The sequence below is a fragment of the Rhamphochromis longiceps genome, linkage group LG7, assembly GCF_057381845.1.
Source record: "Rhamphochromis longiceps isolate RC_006_pf linkage group LG7, R_longiceps_female_GT1.1, whole genome shotgun sequence".
NCBI lineage: Eukaryota > Metazoa > Chordata > Actinopteri > Cichliformes > Cichlidae > Rhamphochromis > Rhamphochromis longiceps.
In genome coordinates this window covers 1,376,981-1,402,516 of record NC_140563.1, presented here as the reverse complement: position 1 = coordinate 1,402,516, position 25,536 = coordinate 1,376,981, and the positions used below count along the sequence as shown (strand labels likewise).

General features: G+C 43.5%; 1 protein-coding gene across 2 annotated transcripts; it reads left to right on the top strand.

Annotated features, from left to right (window-relative positions):
* The first annotated feature begins 4,566 nt into the window (after positions 1-4,566).
* On the top strand, positions 4,567-25,536 carry LOC146664455 (cytochrome P450 2J2-like). 2 transcript variants are annotated; one of them, XM_085411543.1, is made up of 17 exons: positions 4,567-4,797; positions 9,278-9,440; positions 9,791-9,943; positions 10,051-10,211; positions 15,284-15,352; positions 15,450-15,555; positions 19,778-19,884; positions 21,000-21,162; positions 21,594-21,746; positions 21,841-22,001; positions 22,160-22,228; positions 22,306-22,410; positions 22,606-22,744; positions 23,184-23,269; positions 24,649-24,711; positions 24,793-24,934; positions 25,029-25,536. In XM_085411543.1, exons 1-17 carry the CDS (start codon positions 4,636-4,638, stop codon positions 25,214-25,216), a joined length of 2,190 nt encoding a protein of 729 aa, XP_085267669.1. In that variant the 5' UTR covers positions 4,567-4,635; the 3' UTR covers positions 25,217-25,536. The 2 variants fall into 2 exon arrangements, with proteins under 2 accessions (XP_085267669.1, XP_085267668.1); XM_085411542.1 differs by lacking the exons at positions 19,778-19,884; positions 21,000-21,162; positions 21,594-21,746; ... (6 more) ...; positions 24,793-24,934; positions 25,029-25,536 and adding exons at positions 15,781-15,919; positions 16,584-16,669; positions 16,985-17,086; positions 17,172-17,313; positions 17,401-17,701 and having other exon boundaries at positions 4,572-4,797; positions 15,450-15,554.

The window sequence follows — 25,536 nt, the reverse complement described above, 5'->3', positions numbered from 1 at the left end:
GGTAGTGACCGAAAGAACGAGATCGCGGATACAAGCGGCAGAAATGAGCTTCCTCCGAAGGGTGGCTGGCCTCTCCCTTAGAGATAGGGTGAGAAGTTCGGCCATCCGGGAGGGGCTCAGAGTAGAGCAGCTGCTGCTCCACATCGAAAGGAGCCAGCTGAGGTGGTTCGGGCATCTGACAAGGATGCCCCCTGGGCGCCTCCTGGGTGAGGTGTTCCAGGCATGTCCCACCGGGAGGAGGCCCCGGGGCAGACCCAGGACACGCTGGAGAGATTATATCTCTCGGCTGGCCTGGGAACGCCTTGGTATTCCCCCGGATAAGCTGGAGGAGGTGGCTGGGGAGAGGGAGGTCTGGGCCTCTCTGCTTAGGCTGCTGCCCCCGCGACCCGGCCCCGGATAAAGCGGATGAAGATGGATGGATGGATGTTGTAATGGTATTCAGAGAATTCTGATTTTATTTCATTATGGTCACTAAATATTGGTGTTTATTGATTAAATGCAGTAACACAACGGTTTTACAGACTGGGGATTTTAAGCTTCCCGACGAGTGTTTCTTGCTTCTCTCTCTGTCTTTGTGTGACGACTCCCACCGCTCTGAGTTTTCTTTGAAGGAGACTGAAACCATCAGAATCAGAATCAGAATGGGGTTTATTGCCAAATGTTGAGCAGGTTTACAACATTAGGAAATTGCTGCGGTGCTTCAGTGCAAACATAGTGTCATAAATAGCACTTAAATAGACATGGAAAAAAATAAAAGTAGGGATAAGAATTAAAAGGATCCACTACATCATTCATTTAAGCTGAGTTCACCTGTGTGAAAGCACTATTTAATTCAATTCAGTAGCACTGTGGAACTGATCCTGACTGGACGCTGACTTGTCTGAGGAACGCTGAACATCAGGAATGAACTAAAGAAATTCCAAACTCTTAAACATTCCAAAGATGCTTTTCCAGGATTGCGAGATTAATATAATGCACACTTTGCTTATAGTGCTAACACTTGTTTGTGGAGCTCTGTGAAATATTCACTGCTGATTTGTGCTCAGGTGAGTTTTGAGTCTGGACTTAAAAAGAGGGATGAGTGATGTTTCTTATCTCAGGAGGAAGGACGTTCCAAAGATGGGGGGGCAGAGCAGCAGAAAACCCTGCGCCCCACGATGGCTAGCCGGGGAAAGGGACGGAAAGAAAAGAAGAGCTGAGAGACCGAAAAGGAATGATGATCTGAACAAGGTCAGAGGTATGAAGGCGAGAGATGATGGATAGCCTTGAATGTAGTGAGATAGTGAGATATACCTAATAAAGTGTCCAGCGATTATATGTATTGAATGTCCCCCATCAGCAAAGAACGCATCTATGGTTGGTGTTCACAACTGTTATCATCATATAAGATGATGATAACAGTTCTTGCTGATTGGAGCTGGCTTGGCCCTGACTTATCGACGAATTGAGAAAGCAGAACCGGCTGTTCAAACCCCCACAAGGCTGCCCGCTGGGATTGAAACGATGGGACGAGGCGTGAATTCTCAAAATGGGCTCATTGAGTGCAGCACGGATAAGATCTTGGAGAAGCTTACGGCTGCCGTGAACACTCCGAATAAGACCTCTGAGTGCAAATTAGATTACATCTCGGAGAAGCTCACTGCCGGTCGTGAGTTCTCAGAAATCGGCTCTTTGAGCACAAGAATGACAACATCACGGAGAAGCTCACGGCTCTCCAACGGGAGATTGAGAGACCAGTGTTGGAGTGTTAGAACAGCTTTGAAATTCATATGAGTTGTTCGCACTAAAGTAAAAACCATCATCACTTCATGCGGAGACCCCTTTGGCGCCAGCTGCGGTCTCAAGGCTGGAGCTGAACAACAACACCCTGATAACGACTGTGTTGAGTCTGTTCCTTCCCACTCCCTACAAGGCCACCTGGGTTGGCTGGAAGACTGTTTACTTAGCCTGGCAGGACGAAGGACACTGTCTCAGCTGAACTCTGGACACACACACAGACATATATACACATGCAGATGTACACTCATCCCCCCTCCCCCTCCAAACGCCTTCGACACTTATTCCCCTCCGATGCTGACGGTGGATCAAGGAGACCAGCGCTTATGCTGCAGGCCCGGATGTACTGTCTAAATCGGCGGTCTCTCACCCTTTACCCCCCCTGTTGCTTGTCATGTGTTTCTTTGGTGTATTTAGAGTTTTTTCATGTGCAGAGGTGTTTTTTCTGTTCTCAAACTGATCTCCCTGTTGGAGCTCAGTCTGGGGGGAGTTATTTTGTTCTCCTCGTCTTTCCTCATGTTGTGCTTTTTTCATGTTATACCTCTCTGACCTGTGTTCCCCATGTGATGTTTGTGTAATGTATATATGGTGGGAAGGGTAAGACGGCGCTGGCACGGCTGGCAGCCTTAACCAAATTTCCCTCGGGATGAATAAAGTATGATCAATCAATTAATCAATAACAGTGGAGTTCAGTTTTTTTCTCTGTCAACTCCAGCACTTACCTTTGGCCTCCAAAGCTCGCTTACTTACCTTTGGTATTCCAACTTCTTGTTAATCAATACGTGACACTGATTGGGGCTGTTCGATATAACAGTATATATCGGATAACGATATGAAAACGTCTATCGTTTCATATTACGCTATCGTTTGTTTCGTGGTGTTGCAAAATAAACCTTTTATGGTGATGGTCACTGTAGAGGCTATATTAATTTCTTAAAGTTGTCTTTTTTTCTTATATTTAAAATAACCACACTACAGATGGACAAGCAACTGTTTTAATGCGTTGTCATTAGCAACAACAACGGTAAACCCATCGTGTGACTCCGCTGTCCGCTTGTGTATTTTCCACATAAACCTTTCACAATAAAGCTGAAGATCCTGTTGAGGTTTTTCAAAATAAACTGGAATGATGACAACAAACATTATTCTCAAACATCAAATTTCAGAATATGCATCAAACAAATGACCTCAAATAAAAACATAAAGTAAGTATAAATGGCACTTAGAGTCACCACGTGGATGCAGGCACAAAGAATACCAGTATGACCAGTAAAGATGAGGCAGAACCAGGTAGCTCCAAACAGAAGTACCAGTCCAAACAAATCCAAACTTATTCCTAAATGAGTGGCTACCTCTGTAGCATGGACATGGTTTGGTTATGAAAAGTGTGACATAGACCAGAGAACTGTACGATGCAAGTTATGCAGGAAACCGGCCCCCACCTCAGACTCAAACACGGCAAACTTCTTCTACCACCTACGCAAGAGTCACGTGAAAGAGTGTGGAGAGAGTTTATGGATGAGAAGCAAAAAAGAGCCGTCAGGTGCTCAAAATAAACCTTAGACTCAAACATTAGAACAGGCTCTTCCCAGCAGCACGCCGTGTAATAAATACATAGAAGATGGCGGCTGTTAAAACTTATGTCTAAAAATGTATAGTTTAATGCATCGGTCAAAACACTCGACTCCAGGTACACGACACCCTGCTGAACACGCAAGTCAAGTTGCCCGAGATTCGCAGAAAGTGTACAATTTTTGTGAAATATATTGTTGTTGGGAGGATAAATGTCTTATATCAGGATATGAGATTTTGGTCATAACACTGATTAATCTGCATTTATCTGGAGGTGGTTGAGTCAGAATGACTTTTCTCCTCACTTACTTTCACACAGAACAAAAAGTAAACACCATGCTTTCAGCAGCATGATAGCGCCATATCACAAAACTCAGATAATCTCAAACCAGTTTTTTGAACGTGATGTGGAGCCAACAAATCTGCAGCTACTGCATGATGCTTTCCTGTCAGTACGGACCAGAATCTGTAAGAAGTGTTGCAGGCACTTTGTTGAGTCTATGTCTGAGGGCAAAAATGGGTTAAATTAGGTAACATTGAGGTGTACCTAATAAAGTGTCTGGAGAGTAAGTAAGTAAAATTTATTTATATAGCACATTTCACAGATAAAAACCACAAAGTGCTTCACAATAAGATCAGACATACAAGTTAAAATTAATTAAAAGCCTGTTTGTGTAAAAATGTCTTCAGCTGCTTTTTAAAGGAGTCAGTAGAGTCTAGACAGCGTAAAGACAACGGCAGGGAGTTCCACAGCCTCGGTGCCTGACAGGCTCGATCCCCACGTGTTTTAAACCCAGTACGTGGGACCACCAGTAGCCTCTGACCTGAAGACCTAAGTGCTCGGGATGAAGCATGAGGTTTCAACAGGTCAGAGATATACTGGGGAGCTTCACCGTGCAGAGCTCTAAAAGTTACAACTAAAAGAGTATGTGCACTGTTGGTGTCAGTGGTGGCAGTTGCACTGCATCTATAGTTAACTTTGATAATTAAGATAAACTTTGAACGTGTTAGTCCAGTGGAGATAACAGAGGAATATAACAGTGGAGTCAAGTTTCTTACAAAGAGCATTTACCTTTGGCCCTCCATTTCTACGAATTCTTGTTACTTATTGTCTGACAAGTAACTTCGCCTGCCGCTGAGTTGTCTGCCTTAATCTGAAAGTGGTTTGTCTCTTGACACGAAGTTGGCACAGGGCGAAAAGTCAACATTAGCAAAGGCAGAGCTGAGCTAACATTTTCTGGCAGGTTATCCAGCTACTCCTCTTTTTGCAGTCCAATTGATTCTATCATGTTGATTTCAGTTTTGCTGCTATGGCTTTGCATTTTCTTTATCATCCTTCAACTCAAGTCCCGAAGACCAAAGAACTTTCCACCAGGACCCCCAATTCTGCCTCTACTGGGAAACATTTTACAGCTGAGACTGGAGAACCCCTTGAAGGACTTTGAGAGAGTAAGAAAACACTTGCAATGAAAGCTATTTTCTTTAAATAGGCTATTTTATGGCACAGATGTAACGACTGTTATTAGTATTTAAATGGGTCTAACTGTTTAGTTACAAAGACATATGATCATCATTATGCTTTTCCTAACATTGACAGATTCCATCATTGCTATAGGTTAAAAACTACAAATGTAAAACAATGGTTGTAAAAATTAATATACTTTTTAAAGCACTGAAAATCTTGCAATATAATGGCACAGGTAACCAATCCTGCGTTCCTTTATGTGATTGCATAACACAATGTCTGCATAGAGTGCACTAGCTACACACTTTGGTGTATCCATCCCATATTCCAAGTCATACATTTTGTTATTTGGATTGTTTTGAAATCAAATCAGATTTGGACATGTGTAATTAAATCTGTTAATCTGTACAAAGGTTTGTGAGTCTGTGCAGGGATCTGCAGATGGGTATTCAGAATGTTCAGTGTATAAATCGGATTTTTTAAATGTGTAAATAATCATTTAAGTGTGCATAGAGATTATTAGCAGAAAAACATTGTTGGAAGCACTGAAAATACAAGTAAGTCATCAGTCATAAATCACCCAGCTTTTCAATTTAATAACTTTTGCCATTGCCAGTGTTGGGGAGTAACGGAATACATGTGCCGCCGTTACGTATTTAAAATACAAAATATGAGTAACTGTATTCCGTTACAGTTACCGTTTAAAAAGGTGGTATTCAGAATACAGTTACTTTGTTGAAATAAATGGATTACACTGCGGTACTTTCCTGTTTCATTTTGTCGCGGGTCAGGACTGTTTGGGTTTTGTTTGACAGCTACGCTCTTTGTTCCAGGCGGCAGCGTTACGGTTGCCATGGTTACAGGGCGACGCTCTCTCTCTCCGCGTGTTTCCTGGGTGAGAGAGCACCTTTTTGTTGTTGTGCTAAGCTAACAGGCAGAATGCTACAAGCATAGCTCTAAAGAATGTAGCATCATGGCCAGTGTAGTCCGTGCTGCAGGGAGAATGGACTGCCATACACGTTATGGGTCTGTGAGCGTGAGGAGGGAGAAAAAGGGGAGCGGAAAGGTACGAGCTGTCACCGAGCACAAACGGGAGCTGGAAGCATGTAAATATAATAATAACCACTGCAGCCAAGAAGAGAGCCTGACGAGCCCAGTTGTAAGTAAGCTATTAAGACTCGACTGTACACTGTGTTCGTGTTTTCCTCCGAAACAATAAGTTCAGTTGGAGCAGTCTTTCAACGCCTCTCTCTGTCTCTCACTAGCAAAGTCGACCCACACAACACAGTAAAGCTATTTTTCGGCTACGAGCCGACAGGGACCCCGCCGTATTAGTCAGAGGTGCCTTTACTACAGTTCGGAGTCGCGGACCTTCAGTAATAGTAATAAATCACACAGCAATAGTACATTCACGTAGTTGTAAACAGCATGATAATATATTAAGTAATCCAAAGTATTCAGAATACGTTACTGTCATTGAGTAACGTAGCGGAATACGTTACAGAATACATTTTGGGGCATGTAATCTGTAATCTGTAATGGAATACATTTTATAAGTAACCTTCCCAACACTGGCCATAGCAGATCTGCAAATGTATGTAACTTTAAGGTTATACTGTGAGTTTCAAGCACGTTACCGTCGCTTCTACTGTAGTTAGATATCAGTTCCTCCACTGAGCTTTTTTTTTTTTAGCTAGGTACTTTATTATTTTGTCCTTTCTGTCAGATGATGTAAGAGCTTGCTTAGGTGAACCATAAGTTGAACAAGTTATGGGTAGCATTTTATTTTTTGCAAAAAGTTCCAAGTGGCAGGGATAGCTCAGTAGGTAGAGTGGTTGCCCCATGATTGTAAGGTCGGGGGTTCGACTCCACTGAACAGCTACCCTGAGCAAGGTACCATCCCTACACACTGCTCCCCGGGCGCTGCATTGGTGGCTGCCCACTGCTTCACTGGGTGAATGGGTTAAATGCAGAGGAGGTTGTGTTCATAACCTGGTTAGTGGCTCTGGTCGCTCTTAGAGGTTGTTCTCCTCGTGGCTGCGTGCAGCGGGGCTGGAGGATGGTCTGTACTGGTGGACGTAGGTTACTGGCCTGGTGGCCTGGCCGCCCCTGAATGGATCCGGGGCAGGCGTGGGGGTTTGGGGTTGGGGGCTGGGCCTTGGGGGCTTCAGTCCTCGTCGGTGTGTCACCGAGGTTGTGAGCGGGTGGGTGCACGGGGGCTCAGCCCTGGCGCAGGGGGCCTCTGGTGCATCGGCCTAACTGGGGGGCTCTTCAATTGGCGGGGAGGTTGTTCCATCCTTGCAGGAGTCCACTCTGCAGGTGGGGGAGAGACATAGGTGAGGTGGAGAATAAACTTAACCTGGGTGTCTGTTGTCTTGTGTAGTCTGGGAGATGATTGAATGTTGGGGTGGGTACAGTTTCCTCTGCGGTGGGGTCGGGTGGGCTAAGGTTGGGGTATATTTGAGCTAGTCTGGCTTTAGTCCAGTGTACACGGTGCAAACTCTTACATTGAATCAGCCTGTGTTTGGCACATAATGAGGAGCCATGGACCCGGTAAAGAATTTTATCCCAAGAGTCATCCTGAATCACACACCCCAAATCCTGCTCCCATGCCATTTTAATAGCCGAGGTTGAGGAGTTGCCAAAGGAACATATTCTCCCATACAAACAAGAGATCAGGCCTTGCTCTCTCTTGTTTTAAATGCACTTTAGAACAACACGCAGCAACACTACACATGAGCGGGAGGAGGGAGGTATGGGGTCTTCACACACCCCCGTTCTCTGCTAGCCATCGGGGCGGGGGGACTGGGAGGAGATGTTGGCTGTCCGATTGGCCTCCCTGCTGCTGCGGAGCCTGGGACGGTCTGCTTGCCTCCATCCCGGGGGAAAAGGTAACATCTCCTGGGTCTAGGTACCGTTTCCCCCTCCAGGGGTGAGGGTACCTGGACCTGGGGTATAGAGTATGTTTGGGGAGTGTGATTGTGTGTACAATGTCCATTTGTGTCTATCGTTACGTTGGCTGAGTGCTGAGTGTTTGTATATGTGTGCATGAGGGTGGGAATGCATGTTTGTGTCTGTGTCTATATGTCAGGTCGGGTCTTAGACTCCACCTCTCTGGGAACTCCCAGGCCCTCCAAGGCCTATCTCCCCTCACCACACTCCCTGCCGGTGACTGATGCCCTCAGGGGTCGGTGCATTGGTGGTTCTTGGTGTCCGGGGCTGGGCACTCAGGTATGTACCAGCTCACTCCCGGTGGCTACCTGGAGGGGCCTGGCGCCTGTTGCTTGGTCAGGCCTCCTCCGGGGTGCGGGGGGCCCTCGGGCCTCCGGCCTCTGTGCCTGCGGCTCGGTTCACTCTGGCACAGCTGGCTGCCGGCAGAGCCGGCGGGCACGCCGGTGCAGCCCCCTCTAGCTTCTGCTCCGTGGCTACTGGGTGACGCCTTGTCTGGGGATCCTCAGCCCTTCCCATGAGGGTGGCACGGATGCCCCTCCGGTGGTCCTCTTTGGGCTCTCGCACTCTGGGGCCTCTGGATGTCTGGGGCCTGGATCTCCTCCATGCCTGCTTCATGCCCTGGGGGACGGGGCTATGGCTCTCTACATCCTCTAGCAGACCATTACATGTGGAAACCATTTGAATACAAGCGCGCTGATCCACACAGGTGTGCACATGGGTGTTCACTGCTCGTAGACTTAAATTACACCTTACTTGGCTGCTACCTCAAAGCACATTGTGCGCTGTCTGTCCTGCGTGCTGCACAACAACATTGAATATTTAGTATTTACTGCTGTTTACACTTAGCTAGATTAATGCGATGGTGTTGTGTTTAGTATGTTGCTTTGTTTTTTGTTTTTTTTTGCTTGTTTTCTATTCTTCTTCTCTCAACAGGTGATCCAGGAGATTTTTTTTCCTCCCTCTCTCACTGTCCCTCTCCCCTTCTGTTTTTCTTTTCCTTCCTCTTTCTTTCTCCCTTTCCTATCCCTCACTCATGTCTGTCCCATCTGTAACATCTGAAAATAAAATATAATAAACAATAAAAAGAGGAGTAATTTCCCTATGGGGACTAACACATACACACAAGTACTAGTTACTTATGACACCTACTGAAAAAACCTTCAACATCTACTTACAGTGAACATAGAGCACATCTGTTGTGGTCTGTCCATCTGAGCTTGCCTTACGTTGACACAACCACCACTAACAGCCGACTAATACCACGCTTAAGGACTGTATTACAGCCTTACAAAGTATGACGTTAGACAAATCTCCATGCACATTTGCACATAGCAACAATTGTCTGTATTTTCAGTGCTTCCAGTAAGACTCAGATACACTACATCCAGATGAGCAGAATCACATTTTGAGGTTTCCTTAACTGGATGATTGAACCCACATCAAGATTTGATGAAAATATCCATCTGAATTTGTCATAAAATAATTGCAAACACTTGTTATTTTCTCTGCCAGCTGAGGAAGTCCTATGGAGATGTCTACAGCATCTACATCGGTCTCAAACCGGCTGTAATCATCAATGGGATGAAGGCAATCAAAGAAGCTATAGTGACAAAGGCTACTGATTTTGCTGGACGACCCCAAGACTTGTTTGTCAGTGATATCACCAAGAGGAAAGGTACAATAAACATTACATGTAATATAAGACATATGTCATGTAATATGTCCCCAAATCCCAACAACTGTTCGCTCATATAAAGCGCCTTGAGGCGACTGTTGTTGTGATTTGGTGCTATATAATTTTTTTTTTTTTAATGAATTGAATTCAATGCGATGTTAGGTAGGACTACAAAAAAGACGTGCATTTGTATTCACACATTCAAATTAAGATTCCACCAAAGGAGAAAAAAAGATCACAAAATGTTGCCAGTTTACTTAAGAGGAGGCAAAGTTCAGCTCTGTCCTGTAGGATAACTACATGAATTATACTTAGGTTCTCTCCTCTTTGTGCTACTAAACTTGTTGTAGGGGTCATTATGGCTGATTACGGCTCTAGTTGGAAGGAACATCGTCGCTTTGCTTTGACCACTTTGCGGAACTTTGGTCTGGGGAAGAACTCAATGGAGGACAGGATTCATAAGGAGATAAAACACATCATTAGTACCCTGGAAGAGAGTGTTGGTAGGTCCATCTGTGCATCCATAGCTAAATTGGGTAGTGCTTTTTTTCCTGTCACGTTATTGTGCATTATTTCACAATTCTGTGCTGTTACATTATTTCTTGCACAGGTAAAACCATGAGTCCTCGAGTTATGTTCCACAATGCGGCCTCCAATATCATCTGTCAAGTCCTTTTTGCCACACGCTATGAGTATGATCATGCGTTAATACAATTTATTGTCCGATGCTTTACTGAGAATACCAGGATAACCAATGGACCATGGGCTATGGTGAGTAAAAGCACCTTAGTCTATAACAATGATAGCTGCTTTATGTGTCACAACCTCTGTGGAGTCTGTAGAGTTTCAAAAGGAACTAAGATCCAGAATGAAGATGCAGAAAACACCAACAAAAGACAAAATGTCCCAGAAACGCAAAATCATTAATTTGAATTTTCAATCATGCTCCTAACTTTGTGGGAGCAGTTTGGGGACGGCCCATTCCTGTTCCAACATGACTGTGTACCAGTGCACAAAGCAAGTCTGTAATGGATGATGAGTGAGTTTGCTGCAGAAGAAGCTGACTGGACTAAACAGAGTCCTGACCTCAACCTGACACAATCCTTTTTGGATGAATTAGAGTGGAGACTGTAAGCCAGACCTTCTCGTCCATCATCAGTCATCAGCCAAAAATTGCCATGAACACTCTCGTGAACCGTGTCGAAAGCTTTCCAAAAAGAGTTGAAGCTGCCATAGATGAAGAGGGTGATTCCACATGATCTTAAACCCTTTGGGTTAATAATTGGATTTCACTCATATGCTTGTGCAGCCAGATGAACGAATACTTTTGGCAATATAGTGTATATCAGTCAGAAACTGAAAACCTAAGCAAGACAAACGATTAAAGTAATTATCATATTAAAACTGAAAATAAACTCTTACTGAAACATGAATGAACTAATTCAGGGGAAAGATGTGGCAGAGGCAGAAACCGATGAGAGAAATAAATGCAGATTAACTCAAAGTAGGAATTGAAGCTAAGTAGAAAACAAGGATTCAAAACAAATGTTGAAACAGTAAATCACTTGAACAAATTGTCACGGTTCTGGGTCCGTTGGACCCAGTATTTTGAGTTTATTATGTTTTGGTTTACTTTTGCATTGTTGGATTGTTTTCTGATGTTCTGGTTAGGGATGGGTATTGATAAGATTTTAACGATTCCGATTCCATTTTCGATTCTGTTTAACGATTCGATTCTTTATCGATTCTCTTATCGATTCTTATTTTTAAAAAAGGAGAACACTAAGGTCGATTAGCTTAGAACTTTGTTTTTTATCTTCTCTTTGAACAAGGTAGAAATTTAGGAGTAACATGGCCTTACAAACCCAACAGTGAGATCTTAAGAGATCCAGCCTACGGCTCTTCAATGGGGTGTCACAGGGTCCCAGGAAAAAAAATGTAAATGTAAAATAATAAAATAAATATTCTCCTGTAGCAATAACAAAGTGTAACATAAATTATTCTGTAGCAATTACACAAGAATATCCAGTAATGTCCTGCCTACAATTAAACACATTCACTTACCGAAAATCATCTGCTGTGGCAAATGGGTGCAAGCCTTTGACCACAAACTGAGTCACTGCTCGGTGACATTCGTCTATCCTGGCCTGAAAGGAGACGCTGCCGGTAGACTGCAGCGAGAACTGCCAGCATCTGAGCCAGACTCTGTCTCATCATGGTCACTAAATGCACAGTAATGGCAGGTTTTGTAATAAGGCAGATCGCGCTAACATAATATGCACTGTTGTTGATTATTTACCTGCCGCATTAACGGGAGAGGACGTGCAAACGTTACCGCTGCTGCTGGGTTGAGATTCACGAGTCCGGAGCGGAATTAAAAACACGACATTCATTTAAGGTCATCGTGTGTTTTGTGAGCAAATGCTTTTGCCTATTCGTAGTGTTTCCTCCCTTAAATGAAATATCTACTTTGCAAGTATTGCAAGTTGCCCTGTTGTCATCCGTTCTCGTAAAGTATAACCAAGCTTTTTAGCGTTTGAGCCGCTGGCGCCGTGTTTCCTGCCAGGTAAATGACACTCCGCAACGTGGTGACGTCATTTACCTGGCAGGAATCGATAAGGGAATCGTTTGCAAAAATGGCAAACAATTCCAAGGAAGTGAAACAGTGGGAACCGGTTCTCAACAAGAACCGGGTTTTGATACCCATCCCTAGTTCTGGTGCTTTGTTTATTATTATCATTATGGATCTGTTTCTGTTATTCTTGGTGAGGGATCAGTTCTTAGGTTTTGGGTTCTCATGTGTATTACAGTTTCTGTTCAGTGTCTAGTCTGTCTCTCAGTCTCATGTCTGCATCTGGTTTAGTAATTCTTGTTTCCTGTCTTATTGTGAAAGTCTTTGTCTTATGTTAGTGTGTGCAGCTTAGCTCCCCCGTCTCGTTAGCCCTGATCTCCCCCAGCTGTGTCTCCCTTCTGTTGCCCATTCCCTCATTACTACCCTGTGTATTTAAGCCCTGTGTTTTCCAATGCTCGGTGTCGCGTTGTACCATCAGATTATGCCTGTGTGTTTCGGGTCTCCATATTCCATGTTCACTTCATGTTTTGTTTTCGTACCAGCAATAAAGCTGAGGTTTTTGAGTTTCAAGTTAGTGTCTGAGTCCTGCGTTTGGATCCTCCTCTCCGCCTGCCCGCACACAGAGCCCTGACAGAACGACGCGACCAGTAATGGATCCAGCGGACTTCCTGTGGAAGCGCAGCTCCCGTTTTGACGGGACCCGGCTAGCGCTTGGAGGGCCTCCGTGCTGCCGTTCCTTGCTGGCAGCCTACCCTTCGGCCCACTCGTCTGTTTCCTCCCCGCGGACGCCCCGGTCTCACAGAAAACGCTCCAGCCGGTCCCGGGAGGATTACTACGAGCTTGCAAGCAACCAGCTTACGCCTGCACAGGCGTTCTACAAAATGTTAGGAATCATTATTGTGCCACCCGACTCACCCAGCGTTTCCACACCGCAGAGGGAGCAGCCGCAGCAGAGTTTTGCCACGTCACCCTCAGCCAGCCCCGATCCCTCTTCGACAGGAAAGCGGCGGACCCGCCGCCAGCATTCACAGCTCCAGTGGGTGCCTAGGATTTTTTCTGAACAGCCGGCTAGGGTGAGTGGTGGGGCTACTCTTTCGCCCCCTGCTGAAATAAGAACTGTAAATGAAAGGAGTGATTATTTGAAGGACAGTTCTCCCGGTTCATTGCGCTATTTAGACTGTCCCATACCTCACCTTTCTAAACCTGTTGATGAAACCAAGGAGATCTATGACTCTATGCCTCAAAAAGTTCTGGATGATTATCATGCTCCTGAACCCGTCAAGCATATAGTGACTGCTGTTCGTCCTCAACTCAACACTTCTGTGAGAGCAAACAATGTGTGTGTCACCCCAGAGACTCTTAAGCCCGTGTCAGCTCAGTTTTCTGATCAGCAGCCACCTTCAGCTCAGTTTCCAGTGTTTCCTGCTCAGCAGCCACCTGTAGCCCTGTCACCTACTCCACCACCGCTTTCATCTCAAGTTCAGTCACCCATAGCTCAGTCTTCACCCTCACTATCCATAGCTCAGTCGCTACCTCAACCAGATTTTCTGCAAGCTTTGTTACAGTCCATAACCCAGTCAGTAGCTCAGTTAGTGGAGGAATCATTAGCTTTGTCATCTGCTAAGTCAGTCACTCATCTTCACCCTCAGTCAGGGGTCCCTATTGCCTCTGGTCCTGCTTCCGCTCCAGCTGGAGGGCCCGAGGAGCCAGTCCAGCCTAAGGTTTCGTCAGCTGGGGGTTTGGGAGAACCCAGCCAGCGTCCTGCCTCGTCAGCTGGAGGGCCCGAGCCGCCCGTCCAGCTTCAAGTCACGTCTTCTGGAGGGCCCGAGCCGCCCGTCCAGCTTCAAGCCAAGTTAGCTGGTGGGTCCGAGGAGCCCGCCCAGCACATCCTCACATCTGCTGACGGTCCGGGGAAGTCTGTTCAGCCGTCATCTGCTGAATCATCCCCCCCGACTTCTACATCATCACCATTCGCATCACCGCCTGCCTCCGCGTCTTCATCCACGCCTGGTCCAGCCTCCGCGTCTTCATCCACGCCTGGTCCAGCCTCCGCGTCTTCATCCACGCCTGGTCCAGCCTCCGCGTCTTCATCCACGCCTGGTCCTGCGGTTGCCACGCCGCCTCTAAGGTGGCGTCATGGCCTTGGGGGACGGCCTCCGGAAAGGGTTTGTCGCCGCCGCTGGCATCGCGGCCGACCTCCAGACCTGCTCAGTGGCCGCCACTGCCTTCCAAGTGGTCGGCGTCCAGAACTGTTTGCCCGTCGCCGCCGTTGCCGTGTGCACGGTCGGCCTCCAGAAATGTTTGCCCGTCGCCGTGTGCACGGTCGGTCCCCTGAACTTTTCGTGGACTCTTGCTCCTTGTTTTTTGCTTGGTTTCTGGCCCTCCATCCTGGACCCCCTCTGCCCACCCTGGCCTGGTGCTTTGTGCTTTTTTGTTTAGGGCTGTCGGGAGCCAGCCCTTAGAGGGGGGGGTACTGTCACGGTTCTGGGTCCGTTGGACCCAGTATTTTGAGTTTATTATATTTCGGTTTAATTCTGCTTCATGGATTGTTTTCTTATTCTCGTAGTGATGATTATTTCTTGTTTCTGTTTATCTGTGCTTAAGGATTTGTTCTCAGTTATATCTCACGTTTAGTTTAGTTCAGGTTCCATGTGTCAGTCTCTCTCTGTCTCTCAGTGTAAAGTCTGCATGCTTGTTTAGTAATTCATGTGTCCTGTTTTATTGTGAAAGTCTTTGTCTTATGTTAGTGTGTGCAGCTTGGTTCCCCCCGTCTCGTTAACCCTGATCCCTCCCTCCTGTTGCCCATTCGCTGATTACCACCCTGTGTATATTAGCCCTGTGTTTTCCTGTGCTCAGTGTCGCGTCGTACCCTCAGATCCTGCCTGTGTGTTCCAGTTAGTGTTTTCATGTTTGGTTTATGTTTTGTTGGTGCCAGCAATAAAGCTGTGGTTTTCAGTTATATTTCCGCCTGAGAGTCCTGCACTTGGATCCACATCTCCACCTGCCCGCACACAGAGCCCTGACACAAATAATCAAACTCCAAACTGAAAAAACAAAAACAACACTGACAGTTCATCCAAAACACTCTAAAGCTATTCAAAAACTCTGAGGCGAAAAAGCTGCAACCATGACAGTAAGAGAAGGAAGCACTGGACATAAGGAGACGTAGAACAGAGAAGTCCTTTTTAGTGGTTCGAAATACTGAGGATCTTTTATTTATCAGGTACAACTGAAGCTCAAAGGAAAACTGAAGACTTCTCTTTATTTACAGCTGTATGACTCTCTTCCTTTAATTCGTTACCTGCCGCTGCCTTTCAGGAAGGTCTTCAACAATGCTGAGGTAATACAACGAAAACACTAACTACAAGGACATACTCTATGTACTTTATTTGTTGAAAGCAAATTGTAAGAAATGAAGAGTCCCTTGTATTTTTTAGGCTTTAGAAAATCTTGTAGCTGATTTTGTGAGGGAGCACAAGAAGACCAGAGTCCCGGGAGAGGCGCGCGACTTTATTGACTGCTATTTGGATGAACTGGAAAAGGTGTGTGTAAAAGGAACAGTTTACAATGTCATATATTAGAATTTATATAAATACAGGCTGCAGTTTAATGAATTAAAAACTAATCAATTTGAATTCATTCTAACACAACTCTTTAAAAAGAGATTCATAGTTTTAATGCAGAAAGGTGAACATACGTGTGGCTGTGACCGTTCCGTCTCTCGTACCGTGTCTGTCACTTTCTTTTCCATTTATAACTTTTTCTTAGAGAGGCAACGATGGGTCTTCATTTTCAGAAACGCAGCTCCTTAGGTTCACCTTGGATCTTTACTTTGCTGGGACTGACACTACATCCAACACCCTGCTTACTGGTTTTCTTTATCTTGTGAACTACCCACACATACAAGGTAAACCTGCACATATGACTTGGCTTTTTGTTATCAGCTCTTGTTCTCTTGTACCATAAAGTCATGCACACTGCTGTGCTGTATACTAAGGCCCTTAATGTAAAACAGCCATTTTTGCAAATGATTTGTTGATGTTTAGGTCCAATATACTGGACTGCATACACAGTACACCTACAGGCTCGTCCATGGAAACCCATGTCACGAAGCTGCCGATGTATATTTTTAATGCCAGAGGAGGACTGCTCTGCATTGTCATTGATTCAGCAGAGCATTAGCAAGTTTAATGCACCGTGTGCCTCCGCATTCAGCAAACCCACTGTGCCTCCGCATTCAGCAAACCCACTGTAACTTAATATGGTCTGTCACTTTGTGGCTGACTTCAGTTGATTGGAGTACCACACTCTGATTCACTGTGCTCTGTGTAACAACTCATTCTTTCACAGATGTTCGTAAAGGCACATTGCATGGCTACGTGCTTAATTTGTTACATCTGTGGCAAAGACACTGAAAACACCTGAATTCAAATATTAAGCATTGTGGTCAAATACTAGTCCATATAGTGTATATCAAATGTTGTATGCCTACGAAGTTACTTTTCTAAAATCATAGTTATATCACTGGTTATGGTGTACTGCAAAGTGTTTGTGTTGTCCTGTTCTAACAGAACAATGTCAGGAGGAGATAGACCGAGTGCTGGAAGGGAAAGATCAGGCCAGTTTTGAGGACAGACACAAGATGCCCTACATGCAGGTATTTTTTTTTTACTTACATCTAAGGTGTTTGGTTGTGAGTGCCGTGTTTGTTAGATGGTGACACAAAGCCATGTAAAGTTTAGAATTAATTTATAAATGAGTAAAAGTGAAACGGTAACTCTATTTGTAGCTGTGTCGAGACTCTCAAACCAAAGCACAGACTGTCAACAAACAGCTGCTCTGTGGAACTGCAGATCCACTGGATTATTCATCAAAATATTGCTCAAAGTATATATGCATTGTTTTTGTGGCTGAATTTGACAGCATGCATGTATTCTGCTCTAAGTCAAAGAAATGTCTTCTCTTCATCCAGGCTGTGATTCATGAGATACAGAGAGTTGCCAACACTGTTCCTCTCAGTGTCTTCCACTGCACCACTAAAGACACAGAGCTGATGGGTTATTCCATTCCCAAGGTAAGGGCCAACTGGTTAAATAGTTTTTGGCAACAGAGAAAGTGACGAGCATCCTTAATGGTTTTGAGGTTGATTTCGTCCTCAGGGAACAATGATCATCGAGAATCTGACCTCAGTGCTCAGCGAGGAGGGACAGTGGAAATTCCCTCATGAATTCAACCCTGAAAACTTCCTCGATGACAAAGGAGAGTTTGTTAAACCAGAAGCCTTCATGCCTTTCTCTGCAGGTACATGAAGACACGATTCACATACCGACATAGATGATTAAATCTTCTGTCGTAGATGATACTGAGGTATTTTTTTCAACGTCTCAGGTCCTCGGGTGTGTCTCGGAGAGGGTCTGGCTCGCATGGAGCTCTTCCTCATCATGGTGACTCTGCTGAGGAAGTTCAAGTTCATCTGGCCCGAGGACGCAGGAGAACCAGACTTCACTCCAGTCTATGGGGTCACTCTGACTCCCAAACCTTACCGCATGAAAGTCCAACTCAGAACGCCGCAGTGAGGCGGTGTGCAGATGGACATTAACTAGCAGTTGGTCCTGGTCGGAAGTTATCTGGGAAACTTTTATCCATTTCTTATTTCTACTGCATTGGTGAAATATGAAATAAACGTATGAAACTCACATTTGTTTCTTGTATTTCACACTTTCCGCAGTTTGAATCAGCTTCTTTTATTTTCAGGCTGTTCTTTATTTGTTAGCTCATGACTCCATAAATAGATTAAAGATTGTTTCTGGCCCAACAACATAAAACTTCAAACAAACTTTTCACCTCAGTCATTTTCTTAGTTACATTTGATTTGGCTTTTCACTAAGTTGTTTTTAATCTTGGTCTATTTACCACAATATAACTGAGCTTTGGTCAGTTATTAGTACCAGACCATGATCATTATGATCTTTAAAGGCCTCGAAGAATTTCTCAAAGAATCTCTTTAAACTCAATATCAGACACTTACAGGATCATAAAAAGTATTAAAATTTGATTATTTCAAACGTGAAACATTGAAGATTTGAACTTGCATTAAATCTACTGAAACCCTGTTGTGGAAGTTTTCCCTTAAATAAAGCCTGCAGACGAGCGGTGAGCGGTAGCTAACATTCTTTAATCCAAACACACAAAGAACAGAAAACCAAGCTTGTGGAGAGCCTACATGTCCGCGGGGCAGACGGTCAGCAGAGTCTCCCTGAGCCTAGCATGGCTCTCAGTTAAATACCTTCTTCAGGAACAAAGGCAGTGCACAGCTGTTTCACACTTTAAGGTTCGCACTCCCTTGCTACCTCCCAGAGTCCTCAAAGAGACAAAAGACTTCCTGTGGAGTGGTCTGCTTCCCCCAACTTCCTTACTACACCCCCACCATTTGTCTTAATGTATGAGTGTGAGACTTGTTAGAATCCAGTGGCACCAAGGTATCATACAATAAAATAATGTGATTAATACATAAGTAAAAGAAATTCCTATACAACCCTTATTTAAGAAATGCACATCCTCAACTTGATCCAACTGCATGTTTTGTATTCTTAGACTTTTATAGCCACGCTTTCACGATAAAGTCCTCCCTGCAGTGCAGCACTTGCAAACATTAACAAGATTCTTTTAGTCTTGATGTAATGGACTTCAGTAACTCTGCTAGCCTTAATGTTTCCATAATGCTAGCAGCATTAGCAAGAGCAGCTAGGTGAAGATTTTGTTGCAAAGCAACAGTAACTTTTACCATTGCTCTGACTCATCTACCTTACAAAATCCTTGCAATAAAACAAGGTTGGTTGCTCAGCAGCAGCTGGCCCTTTGCTACTTAGCTGATTACGTAATGTGCTGTCTGTATAGAGTTCAGCACCTGTACAGTTCAATGATCCAACAGGCCTTTCAACTCACACAAATGGAGTGTTTTCTTTTTTCATTCTTTTTCTCAAAGAAGAGTTTGAAAATAGCCGACTGATATTTTACAGCCATTAGAGTTATCGTTGTACATGGATACATTTTCATTTTATGATTTTAGTTTTTCCATATCACAGCTGTGCAATCATTGCTGCCAGTGCTACATAAGAACCACACGTATGTTACACATTTATAAAATACAGAAGCAGGTCTTTTTATCTAAATCTTGTTTACGCTTTGTCTCTTTGTATCTTAATATTAAAGTTTATTTAGTTTATGATCTTATGTGAGGGTTTCCTGCTGTTTGAGCATGTTCAGCTCAGTTTTTACCTGGAAATTCTGACTCCTTCACTCTTTTCTTTCAGATCTTTACAAGTCACAGCAAATTCTTGTAGATTAGTCAGTTTACCCAGTTTACTTCCACGTTCTTCTTCACATAGAAATGAGGATCCTCGTATTCAAATGTGTTTTATTAACAATGGAAGAAAATGAAACACAGAAAAATGCCTGACACTATGCGATATCTAAGGAAATCTGATACCGCTGTACAGTAGCCTGTCACATTACGCTAAAGGTGGTGGAGCAATGTGCTCTGTGTGCACACAAATCTCAAGGTGTGTAGGTAGAAGAGGGCCAGCTGAGCTACATATTTAAATGTGGGTCTGCCAGCTACTCCTCTCATTTCAAGTCAATGCTATGGAAGAGAGCCAGAGATCAGTAATAACTAACACTTTTTCATAGTGCAGTCCAAATCGTCTCACCATGTTTGTTTCAATTGCACTGCTATGCCTCTGCCTTTTATTTCTTATTCTTCAACTCAAATCCAAGAGGCCGAAGAACTTCCCACCAGGCCCCCCAGGCCTTCCCCTGGTGGGGAACACTTTGCAGTTGAGTTTGGAGAACCCCTTAAAGGACTTTGAGAAGGTAAGAAAAAACATTCAATAAAATAAAAATGTCCATAATGTTTTATAATATTTTTTTTATCCTATTGATGGATTTACTATTATTAGTACTAAATGGGTCTAAATGTTTAGCTACTAAAACATTAGTGTGCTTTTCCTGACTGTGCTGTTAAAGACAATACCAATGCTTGTGGCTGTAAAAGGAAACACCTTTAAAATCCAAAGTTCTTACACTATAGTGAGCTCCTTATGTGATTACAAGATAGTTTAGCATAGTTTAAACCCCCTGCAATCATCACTGTATATGGATCAATGTTCAGCTTATCGTTTAAGAAATGTCATGTGACAGTGCTACATGAGAAAAGAACCACATGCATCTCTACAAATCAGACACACTGTGCTCCGTTTTTAAAACTGACCAACATCAACATCTTACAAAATGAAACACTGAAGTCCTTTGGTCTCATCACTGCTAACGTTTGCTTATGCTGTATATCGTTTTTTGTTTCGCTGCAGGTCATCAAACTACAGAGAGAAATGTGTCTTTAACAAATGCATATGGCATGCTCTGCAAGCGTAAAGTTAATAAATGTGTGCAGTGTGTAATGCGTGCTTCTATCCACACACAAATACAAAGCAATTTTACACCACGTCAAACTATTTTACAAATGTGTATGCCCAGACCTGAATAAATACAGATGTATAATAACTGATTTATAACTTAATTTATTAATTTCAGCTTCAGGAATTGGATAACGTTCTCCTTCAAAAAGCTGTTTGTGCATACACATATTTCTAAAACTACACGTTACTTCACTCTCACTTGCTTAGAAAACCTGCAATGCACGTGCACGAATCATCTGATCAGTCACGTCGTCACGTGGAGTCTTGAGACAAATCTCACGCTGCCAACTTTGCACAGATCCACAAATGTAAGCATGTCCCACTGTAAATATGTGGGCTTCCTCTGTATCCCTCCATGAAATGTTCAGGATTAGTTCATTTGATGCTTTTTTCTCTCCACAGAATAACTGAAATTACTGGACAGAAATGTTTAACCGTGTTGGAGGGAAATGTCCACCTGAGTATCTGGTTCATAAATTTCAAAAACTGCCATGTCATTTTGTTCCCTCCCAGCTGAGGAAGTCTTATGGAGATGTCTACAGTATTTACATTGGCCAGAAACCAGCTGTAGTCATCAATGGGCTGAAGGCCGTAAAGGAGGCGATGGTGACTAAGGCTGCTGATTTTGCTGGACGACCCCAAGACTTGTTTGTTAATGATGTCACCAAAAGGAAAGGTAGAACAGATGTTATCTAGCACATGATACACTGTGTTCACACACATTTTACCATCAGTACCCAAAACAGCAAAACGAAAAATTAAATAAATAAAACAAAACAAACTAAAAAATCCAGTATATACGTTAGCATATACTGGATTCTATGGTTTCAAGTTTTAGTGCATTATTATTTACTGCATGCATGAGGAAAAACACCCAGTTTGAGATAAGCACGCAGGGACAACATGGGTTAGGAAAATTCACCTTTTGCTGTTATCTCTTTGTAGAATACTCCTCTTCATCACAACGGTGCAGCACTCATGCTGGACCATGTGAACGATCCATGTAAACAATAGAGTTCTTTTAATGAATGTGGAACGTAATAAAAGATGACACAGTCCAGAAAGTAAATGATCTTGTTTCCCTTTGTGCTGATAAATCTGTTTTAGGAGTAATTTTGGTCGATTACGGCTCTAGTTGGAGGGAACATCGTCGCTTTTCTTTGATGACTTTGAGGAACTTTGGTCTGGGGAAGAACTCGATGGAGGACAGGATTCATGAAGAGATAAAATACATCGTTAGAACCTTGGAAGACAGTGTTGGTAGGTCTGTCTGTGACCACAACCACGTTGCATTTGCTGTTGTTTCCTTTGCATTCCTGTAAAATTCTGTTCTGCTGAATAATCTCTTCTACAGGTAAAACCATGAGTCCTCAAGTTATGTTTCACAATGCGGCCTCCAACATCATCTGCCAGGTCCTGTTTTCTACACGCTACGAATATGATGATGCGCTAATCAAACAGATTGTTCAGTGCTTCACTGAGAATACCAAGATGGCCAATGGACCGTGGGCTATGGTGAGTAAAAGCATGTTTCCCATGTAATCGTGCTTACTTAGGAATCCTGTCGTGGCTGAAGTTTTACGGCGACAATTCCACTGATACCAAAACTAAGATGCAGAAGTTCTGTGTTCATCCCCCCCACTCTCATTTAACTCTCTTGTCTTTCCTTTCAGCTCTATGACACTTTTCCCATAATTCGTAACCTGCCACTGCCCTTCCAAAAGGCCTTTGAGAATTTAGAGGTAATTTCAATTTTCACTTTACCAGCAGGAAGAAGTAAAATTTGTTCAAACTTTGAGTGACTACGTTTGCTTTTTAGACTTCAAAGAAAATTGCAATTGGTTTGATCAATGAGCACAAGAAGACCAGAGTTCCTGGAGAGCCACGAGATTTTATTGACTGCTATCTGGATGAACTGGAGAAGGTGTGAGTGTGAAAAGAAACAGATCTGCTCTAATTTGAGTATGCAAAATATAAAAATGATTTGACTTTATTCAACCTACACTTTTCCAAAAGGAGATATTTGTATAGTTTTAGTTCACAAGATGGTTAAAAATTCTGTTTCAAATGTAAAGAGCTGAAGGCATTTCTATCATATTCATTATTCCCCTCCTTTTAGAGAGGCGATGATGGGTCTTCATTCTCAGAGGAGTGGCTCATTATGAATGCTTTAGATCTTCACCTTGCTGGGACTGACACCACCTCCAACACCCTCCTTACTGCTTTCCTTTACCTGATGAACTACCCGCACATCCAAGGTAAACCTGCACATGTAAATAAGACATATTATGGTTATTTGTCATTGGTGTCTGTGGTCCTGCTCGAGGTTTTCCAGGTGTTCACTTGTACTTCAGCCTTCACATAATACAATCTAGTCTGAGCCACACCCGATAGCAACAAAAGGGGCCATGCCCGTCCCAGCATGCTATATTCTATATGCTCGTTATATTAACTTAACAAAGGAGAGTCCCACTCAACTCAATTCCTTACCGGTACAAATTATTTGTATTAGATTAGGTGTGGATGTGGTGTTTGATATGACTAATATCATCTCATGTTAAAGGTTGAAGACAAATTGAATGAATACAGAAGGTTCCATCTCTACGGGCCTAATGCTTTAGTGTTACATTACTTGTGTAACAAGTACAGATATCTGAAATGTGGAATTTAATGTGTGGTGTAATCCCTCCTGCACAGAAAGATGCCAGCAGGAGATAGACGATGTGTTGGGAGGGAAGTATCGGGCCAGTTTTGAGGACAGACATGAGATGCCTTACATACAGGTACTGTATATCAGAGAGATTTCTACTTATAATTGCCTTTTATTTAGCAGGCATTGTTACACAGCATAGCGAGTCCTACAGGTAATCATAAAGAGAGAACACACACATGCACAGGGTCCACAATAAGACGATAGCTCCAGGACAAGCAGTAGGTGGAAAACAGAATAAATATCAGCCTGAATCTCCTCATTTCTCAAAACAGTTTATGTTGGTTTATATTGGCAACAGACACAAAAACTCAGACCAGTTTTGGTCATCATTAATAACATTAGGTGATGCATTTAAACAACTTCTTTTCAGGAAACCGTGGAGCCTCCATTGTTGTAGAAAGGACTGGTTTGACTGGAACTGGTCTGCTCATAATAAAAAGAGCGTTTCATGTCGAAATCATACTGCAGAATCATCATGACCTTTTTCCACACTGTGAACTATGATGTTTGAATGTTTTCATTAGTCATGAAACAAATGTGTTTTATCTTAATGCATAAAATCTAGTAAGGCTGCTGTGTGATGACGTTGACTAAGAAGTTTTATGTTTCCACATCAGGTAACTGTTTATTTAAAGCAGAACATTAGACTGATGGTCCACAGCAGTGTCAGCTAACAGGGAGAGTAGCCTCTCTGTCGTCGTGCGCTGTCACAAACATTGAGTGTCAGGTTCATGCTCCAGAATATTTAGGAAGCCTAACATGGTAAATGGGCTGGTTCTTATACAGCGCTTTTCTGCTCTCGTGGAGCACCACATGCCACATTCACCCATTCACACTTTTTTCTGTCGTTTTACGTGCTTCCTTATTAACATTCACACATACTGCTCTACCTGCTGAGCCACAGGAACCCACTGATTTTATAAGAAACATACGCACTCAACCATCAGGGTCGTGTTTGCCTACTTTGAAAGAATTATATTGTAATTTAAAAGCTTGTTTTGCATAATGTCCTGGTTACAGACTGTAGTTAGGAACTACCAGGATAGGTAGGAAGGATGTTAGGAACACCCTTTCCCTAACAAACCCCTGGCTTACAAACACAATAACATGCAGCTCTGGCTGCATGAAGGGCCTGCATGTCTGAACATGTTGTGGGTTACGCCCAACGCTCATGTGATGGCAGGAGTGTTTCATCACATGACTGTGAAGATTAGATAGGATTAGATTTCCTGGCACTGCCAAAGGCATGTGATAGTCCACGTGACCCTGTCTGAATATTTCTTAAGGTTACATCAGCTGAAATGATCTCATTAATACTGCATCCTGTCTGTGGCTTATAGGGAGAGGTCCCCACGTCTGCAGCCTTGAATTTCTGTTGTGTTTTTATGTCAAAGTACTTAAAAATTGCTCAGTCAGATAAAGCACAGAAAATGTCTTCTCTTCATCCAGGCTGTGATTCATGAAATACAGAGAGTTGCCAACACAGAGCTGATGGGTTATTCCATTCCCAAGGTAAGGGCCAACTGGTTAAATAGGTAGAGGCAATAAAGTGACGAGCATCCTTAATGGTTTTGAGGTTGATTTCGTCCTCAGGGAACAATGATCATCGAGAATCTGACCTCAGTGCTCAGCGAGGAGGGACAGTGGAAATTCCCTCATGAATTCAACCCTGAAAACTTCCTCGATGACAAAGGAGAGTTTGTTAAACCAGAAGCCTTCATGCCTTTCTCTGCAGGTACATGAGCACAAACACGCTGAGTAACAGCACAGACATGGCCAGTTCAATCAATGTGTTTTTGATAATTTTGTGGTCTTTTTCAATGCCTCAGGTCCTCGGGTGTGTCTCGGGGAGGGTCTGGCTCGTATGGAGCTCTTCCTCATGATTGTGACTCTGCTGAGGAAGTTTAAGTTCATCTGGCCCGAGGACGCAGGAGAACCAGACTTCACTCCAGTCTTTGGAGCCACTATGACTCCCAGCCCTTATCACATGAAGGTCCAACTCAGGACCGCGCACTGAAGTGGCGTGCATAGGTGGAAGATGCAGAAAGAAAAAGTGCCACTTAGTTTTGAAAACCTATTTAATGAAGAATGCTGTACTTAGTAGTTTAAATAGCTTCTGCTGGGAAAATTTCCCTGAGATGTTTTTAACACAATGATTCTCAAACTGTGGGACATGGAGCCTCTGCAGGTGGGACGTGGGTAACAAAGGGAATGATGAGAAAAAAAACAAGTTGATTAGCATCTGTTGAGTGGTATTTATTAAAACTCAGCTGTGATTTTTTTTTAGATTAAAATGGTCGTGGAGTGAGACGTGCTTTGGGCTTCTTAGCGGGGTGA

Bases quoted from the DNA above. Each gene is read 5' to 3' on its own strand.
- LOC146664455 (XM_085411543.1), top strand. From the start codon at position 4,636: ATGTTGATTTCAGTTTTGCTGCTATGGCTTTGCATTTTCTTTATCATC. The intron at 4,798-9,277 runs GTAAGAAAACAC...TTTCTCTGCCAG, and splicing joins CCTTGAAGGACTTTGAGAGA to CTGAGGAAGTCCTATGGAGA. The intron at 15,353-15,449 runs GTAATACAACGA...TGTATTTTTTAG, and splicing joins AGGTCTTCAACAATGCTGAG to GCTTTAGAAAATCTTGTAGC.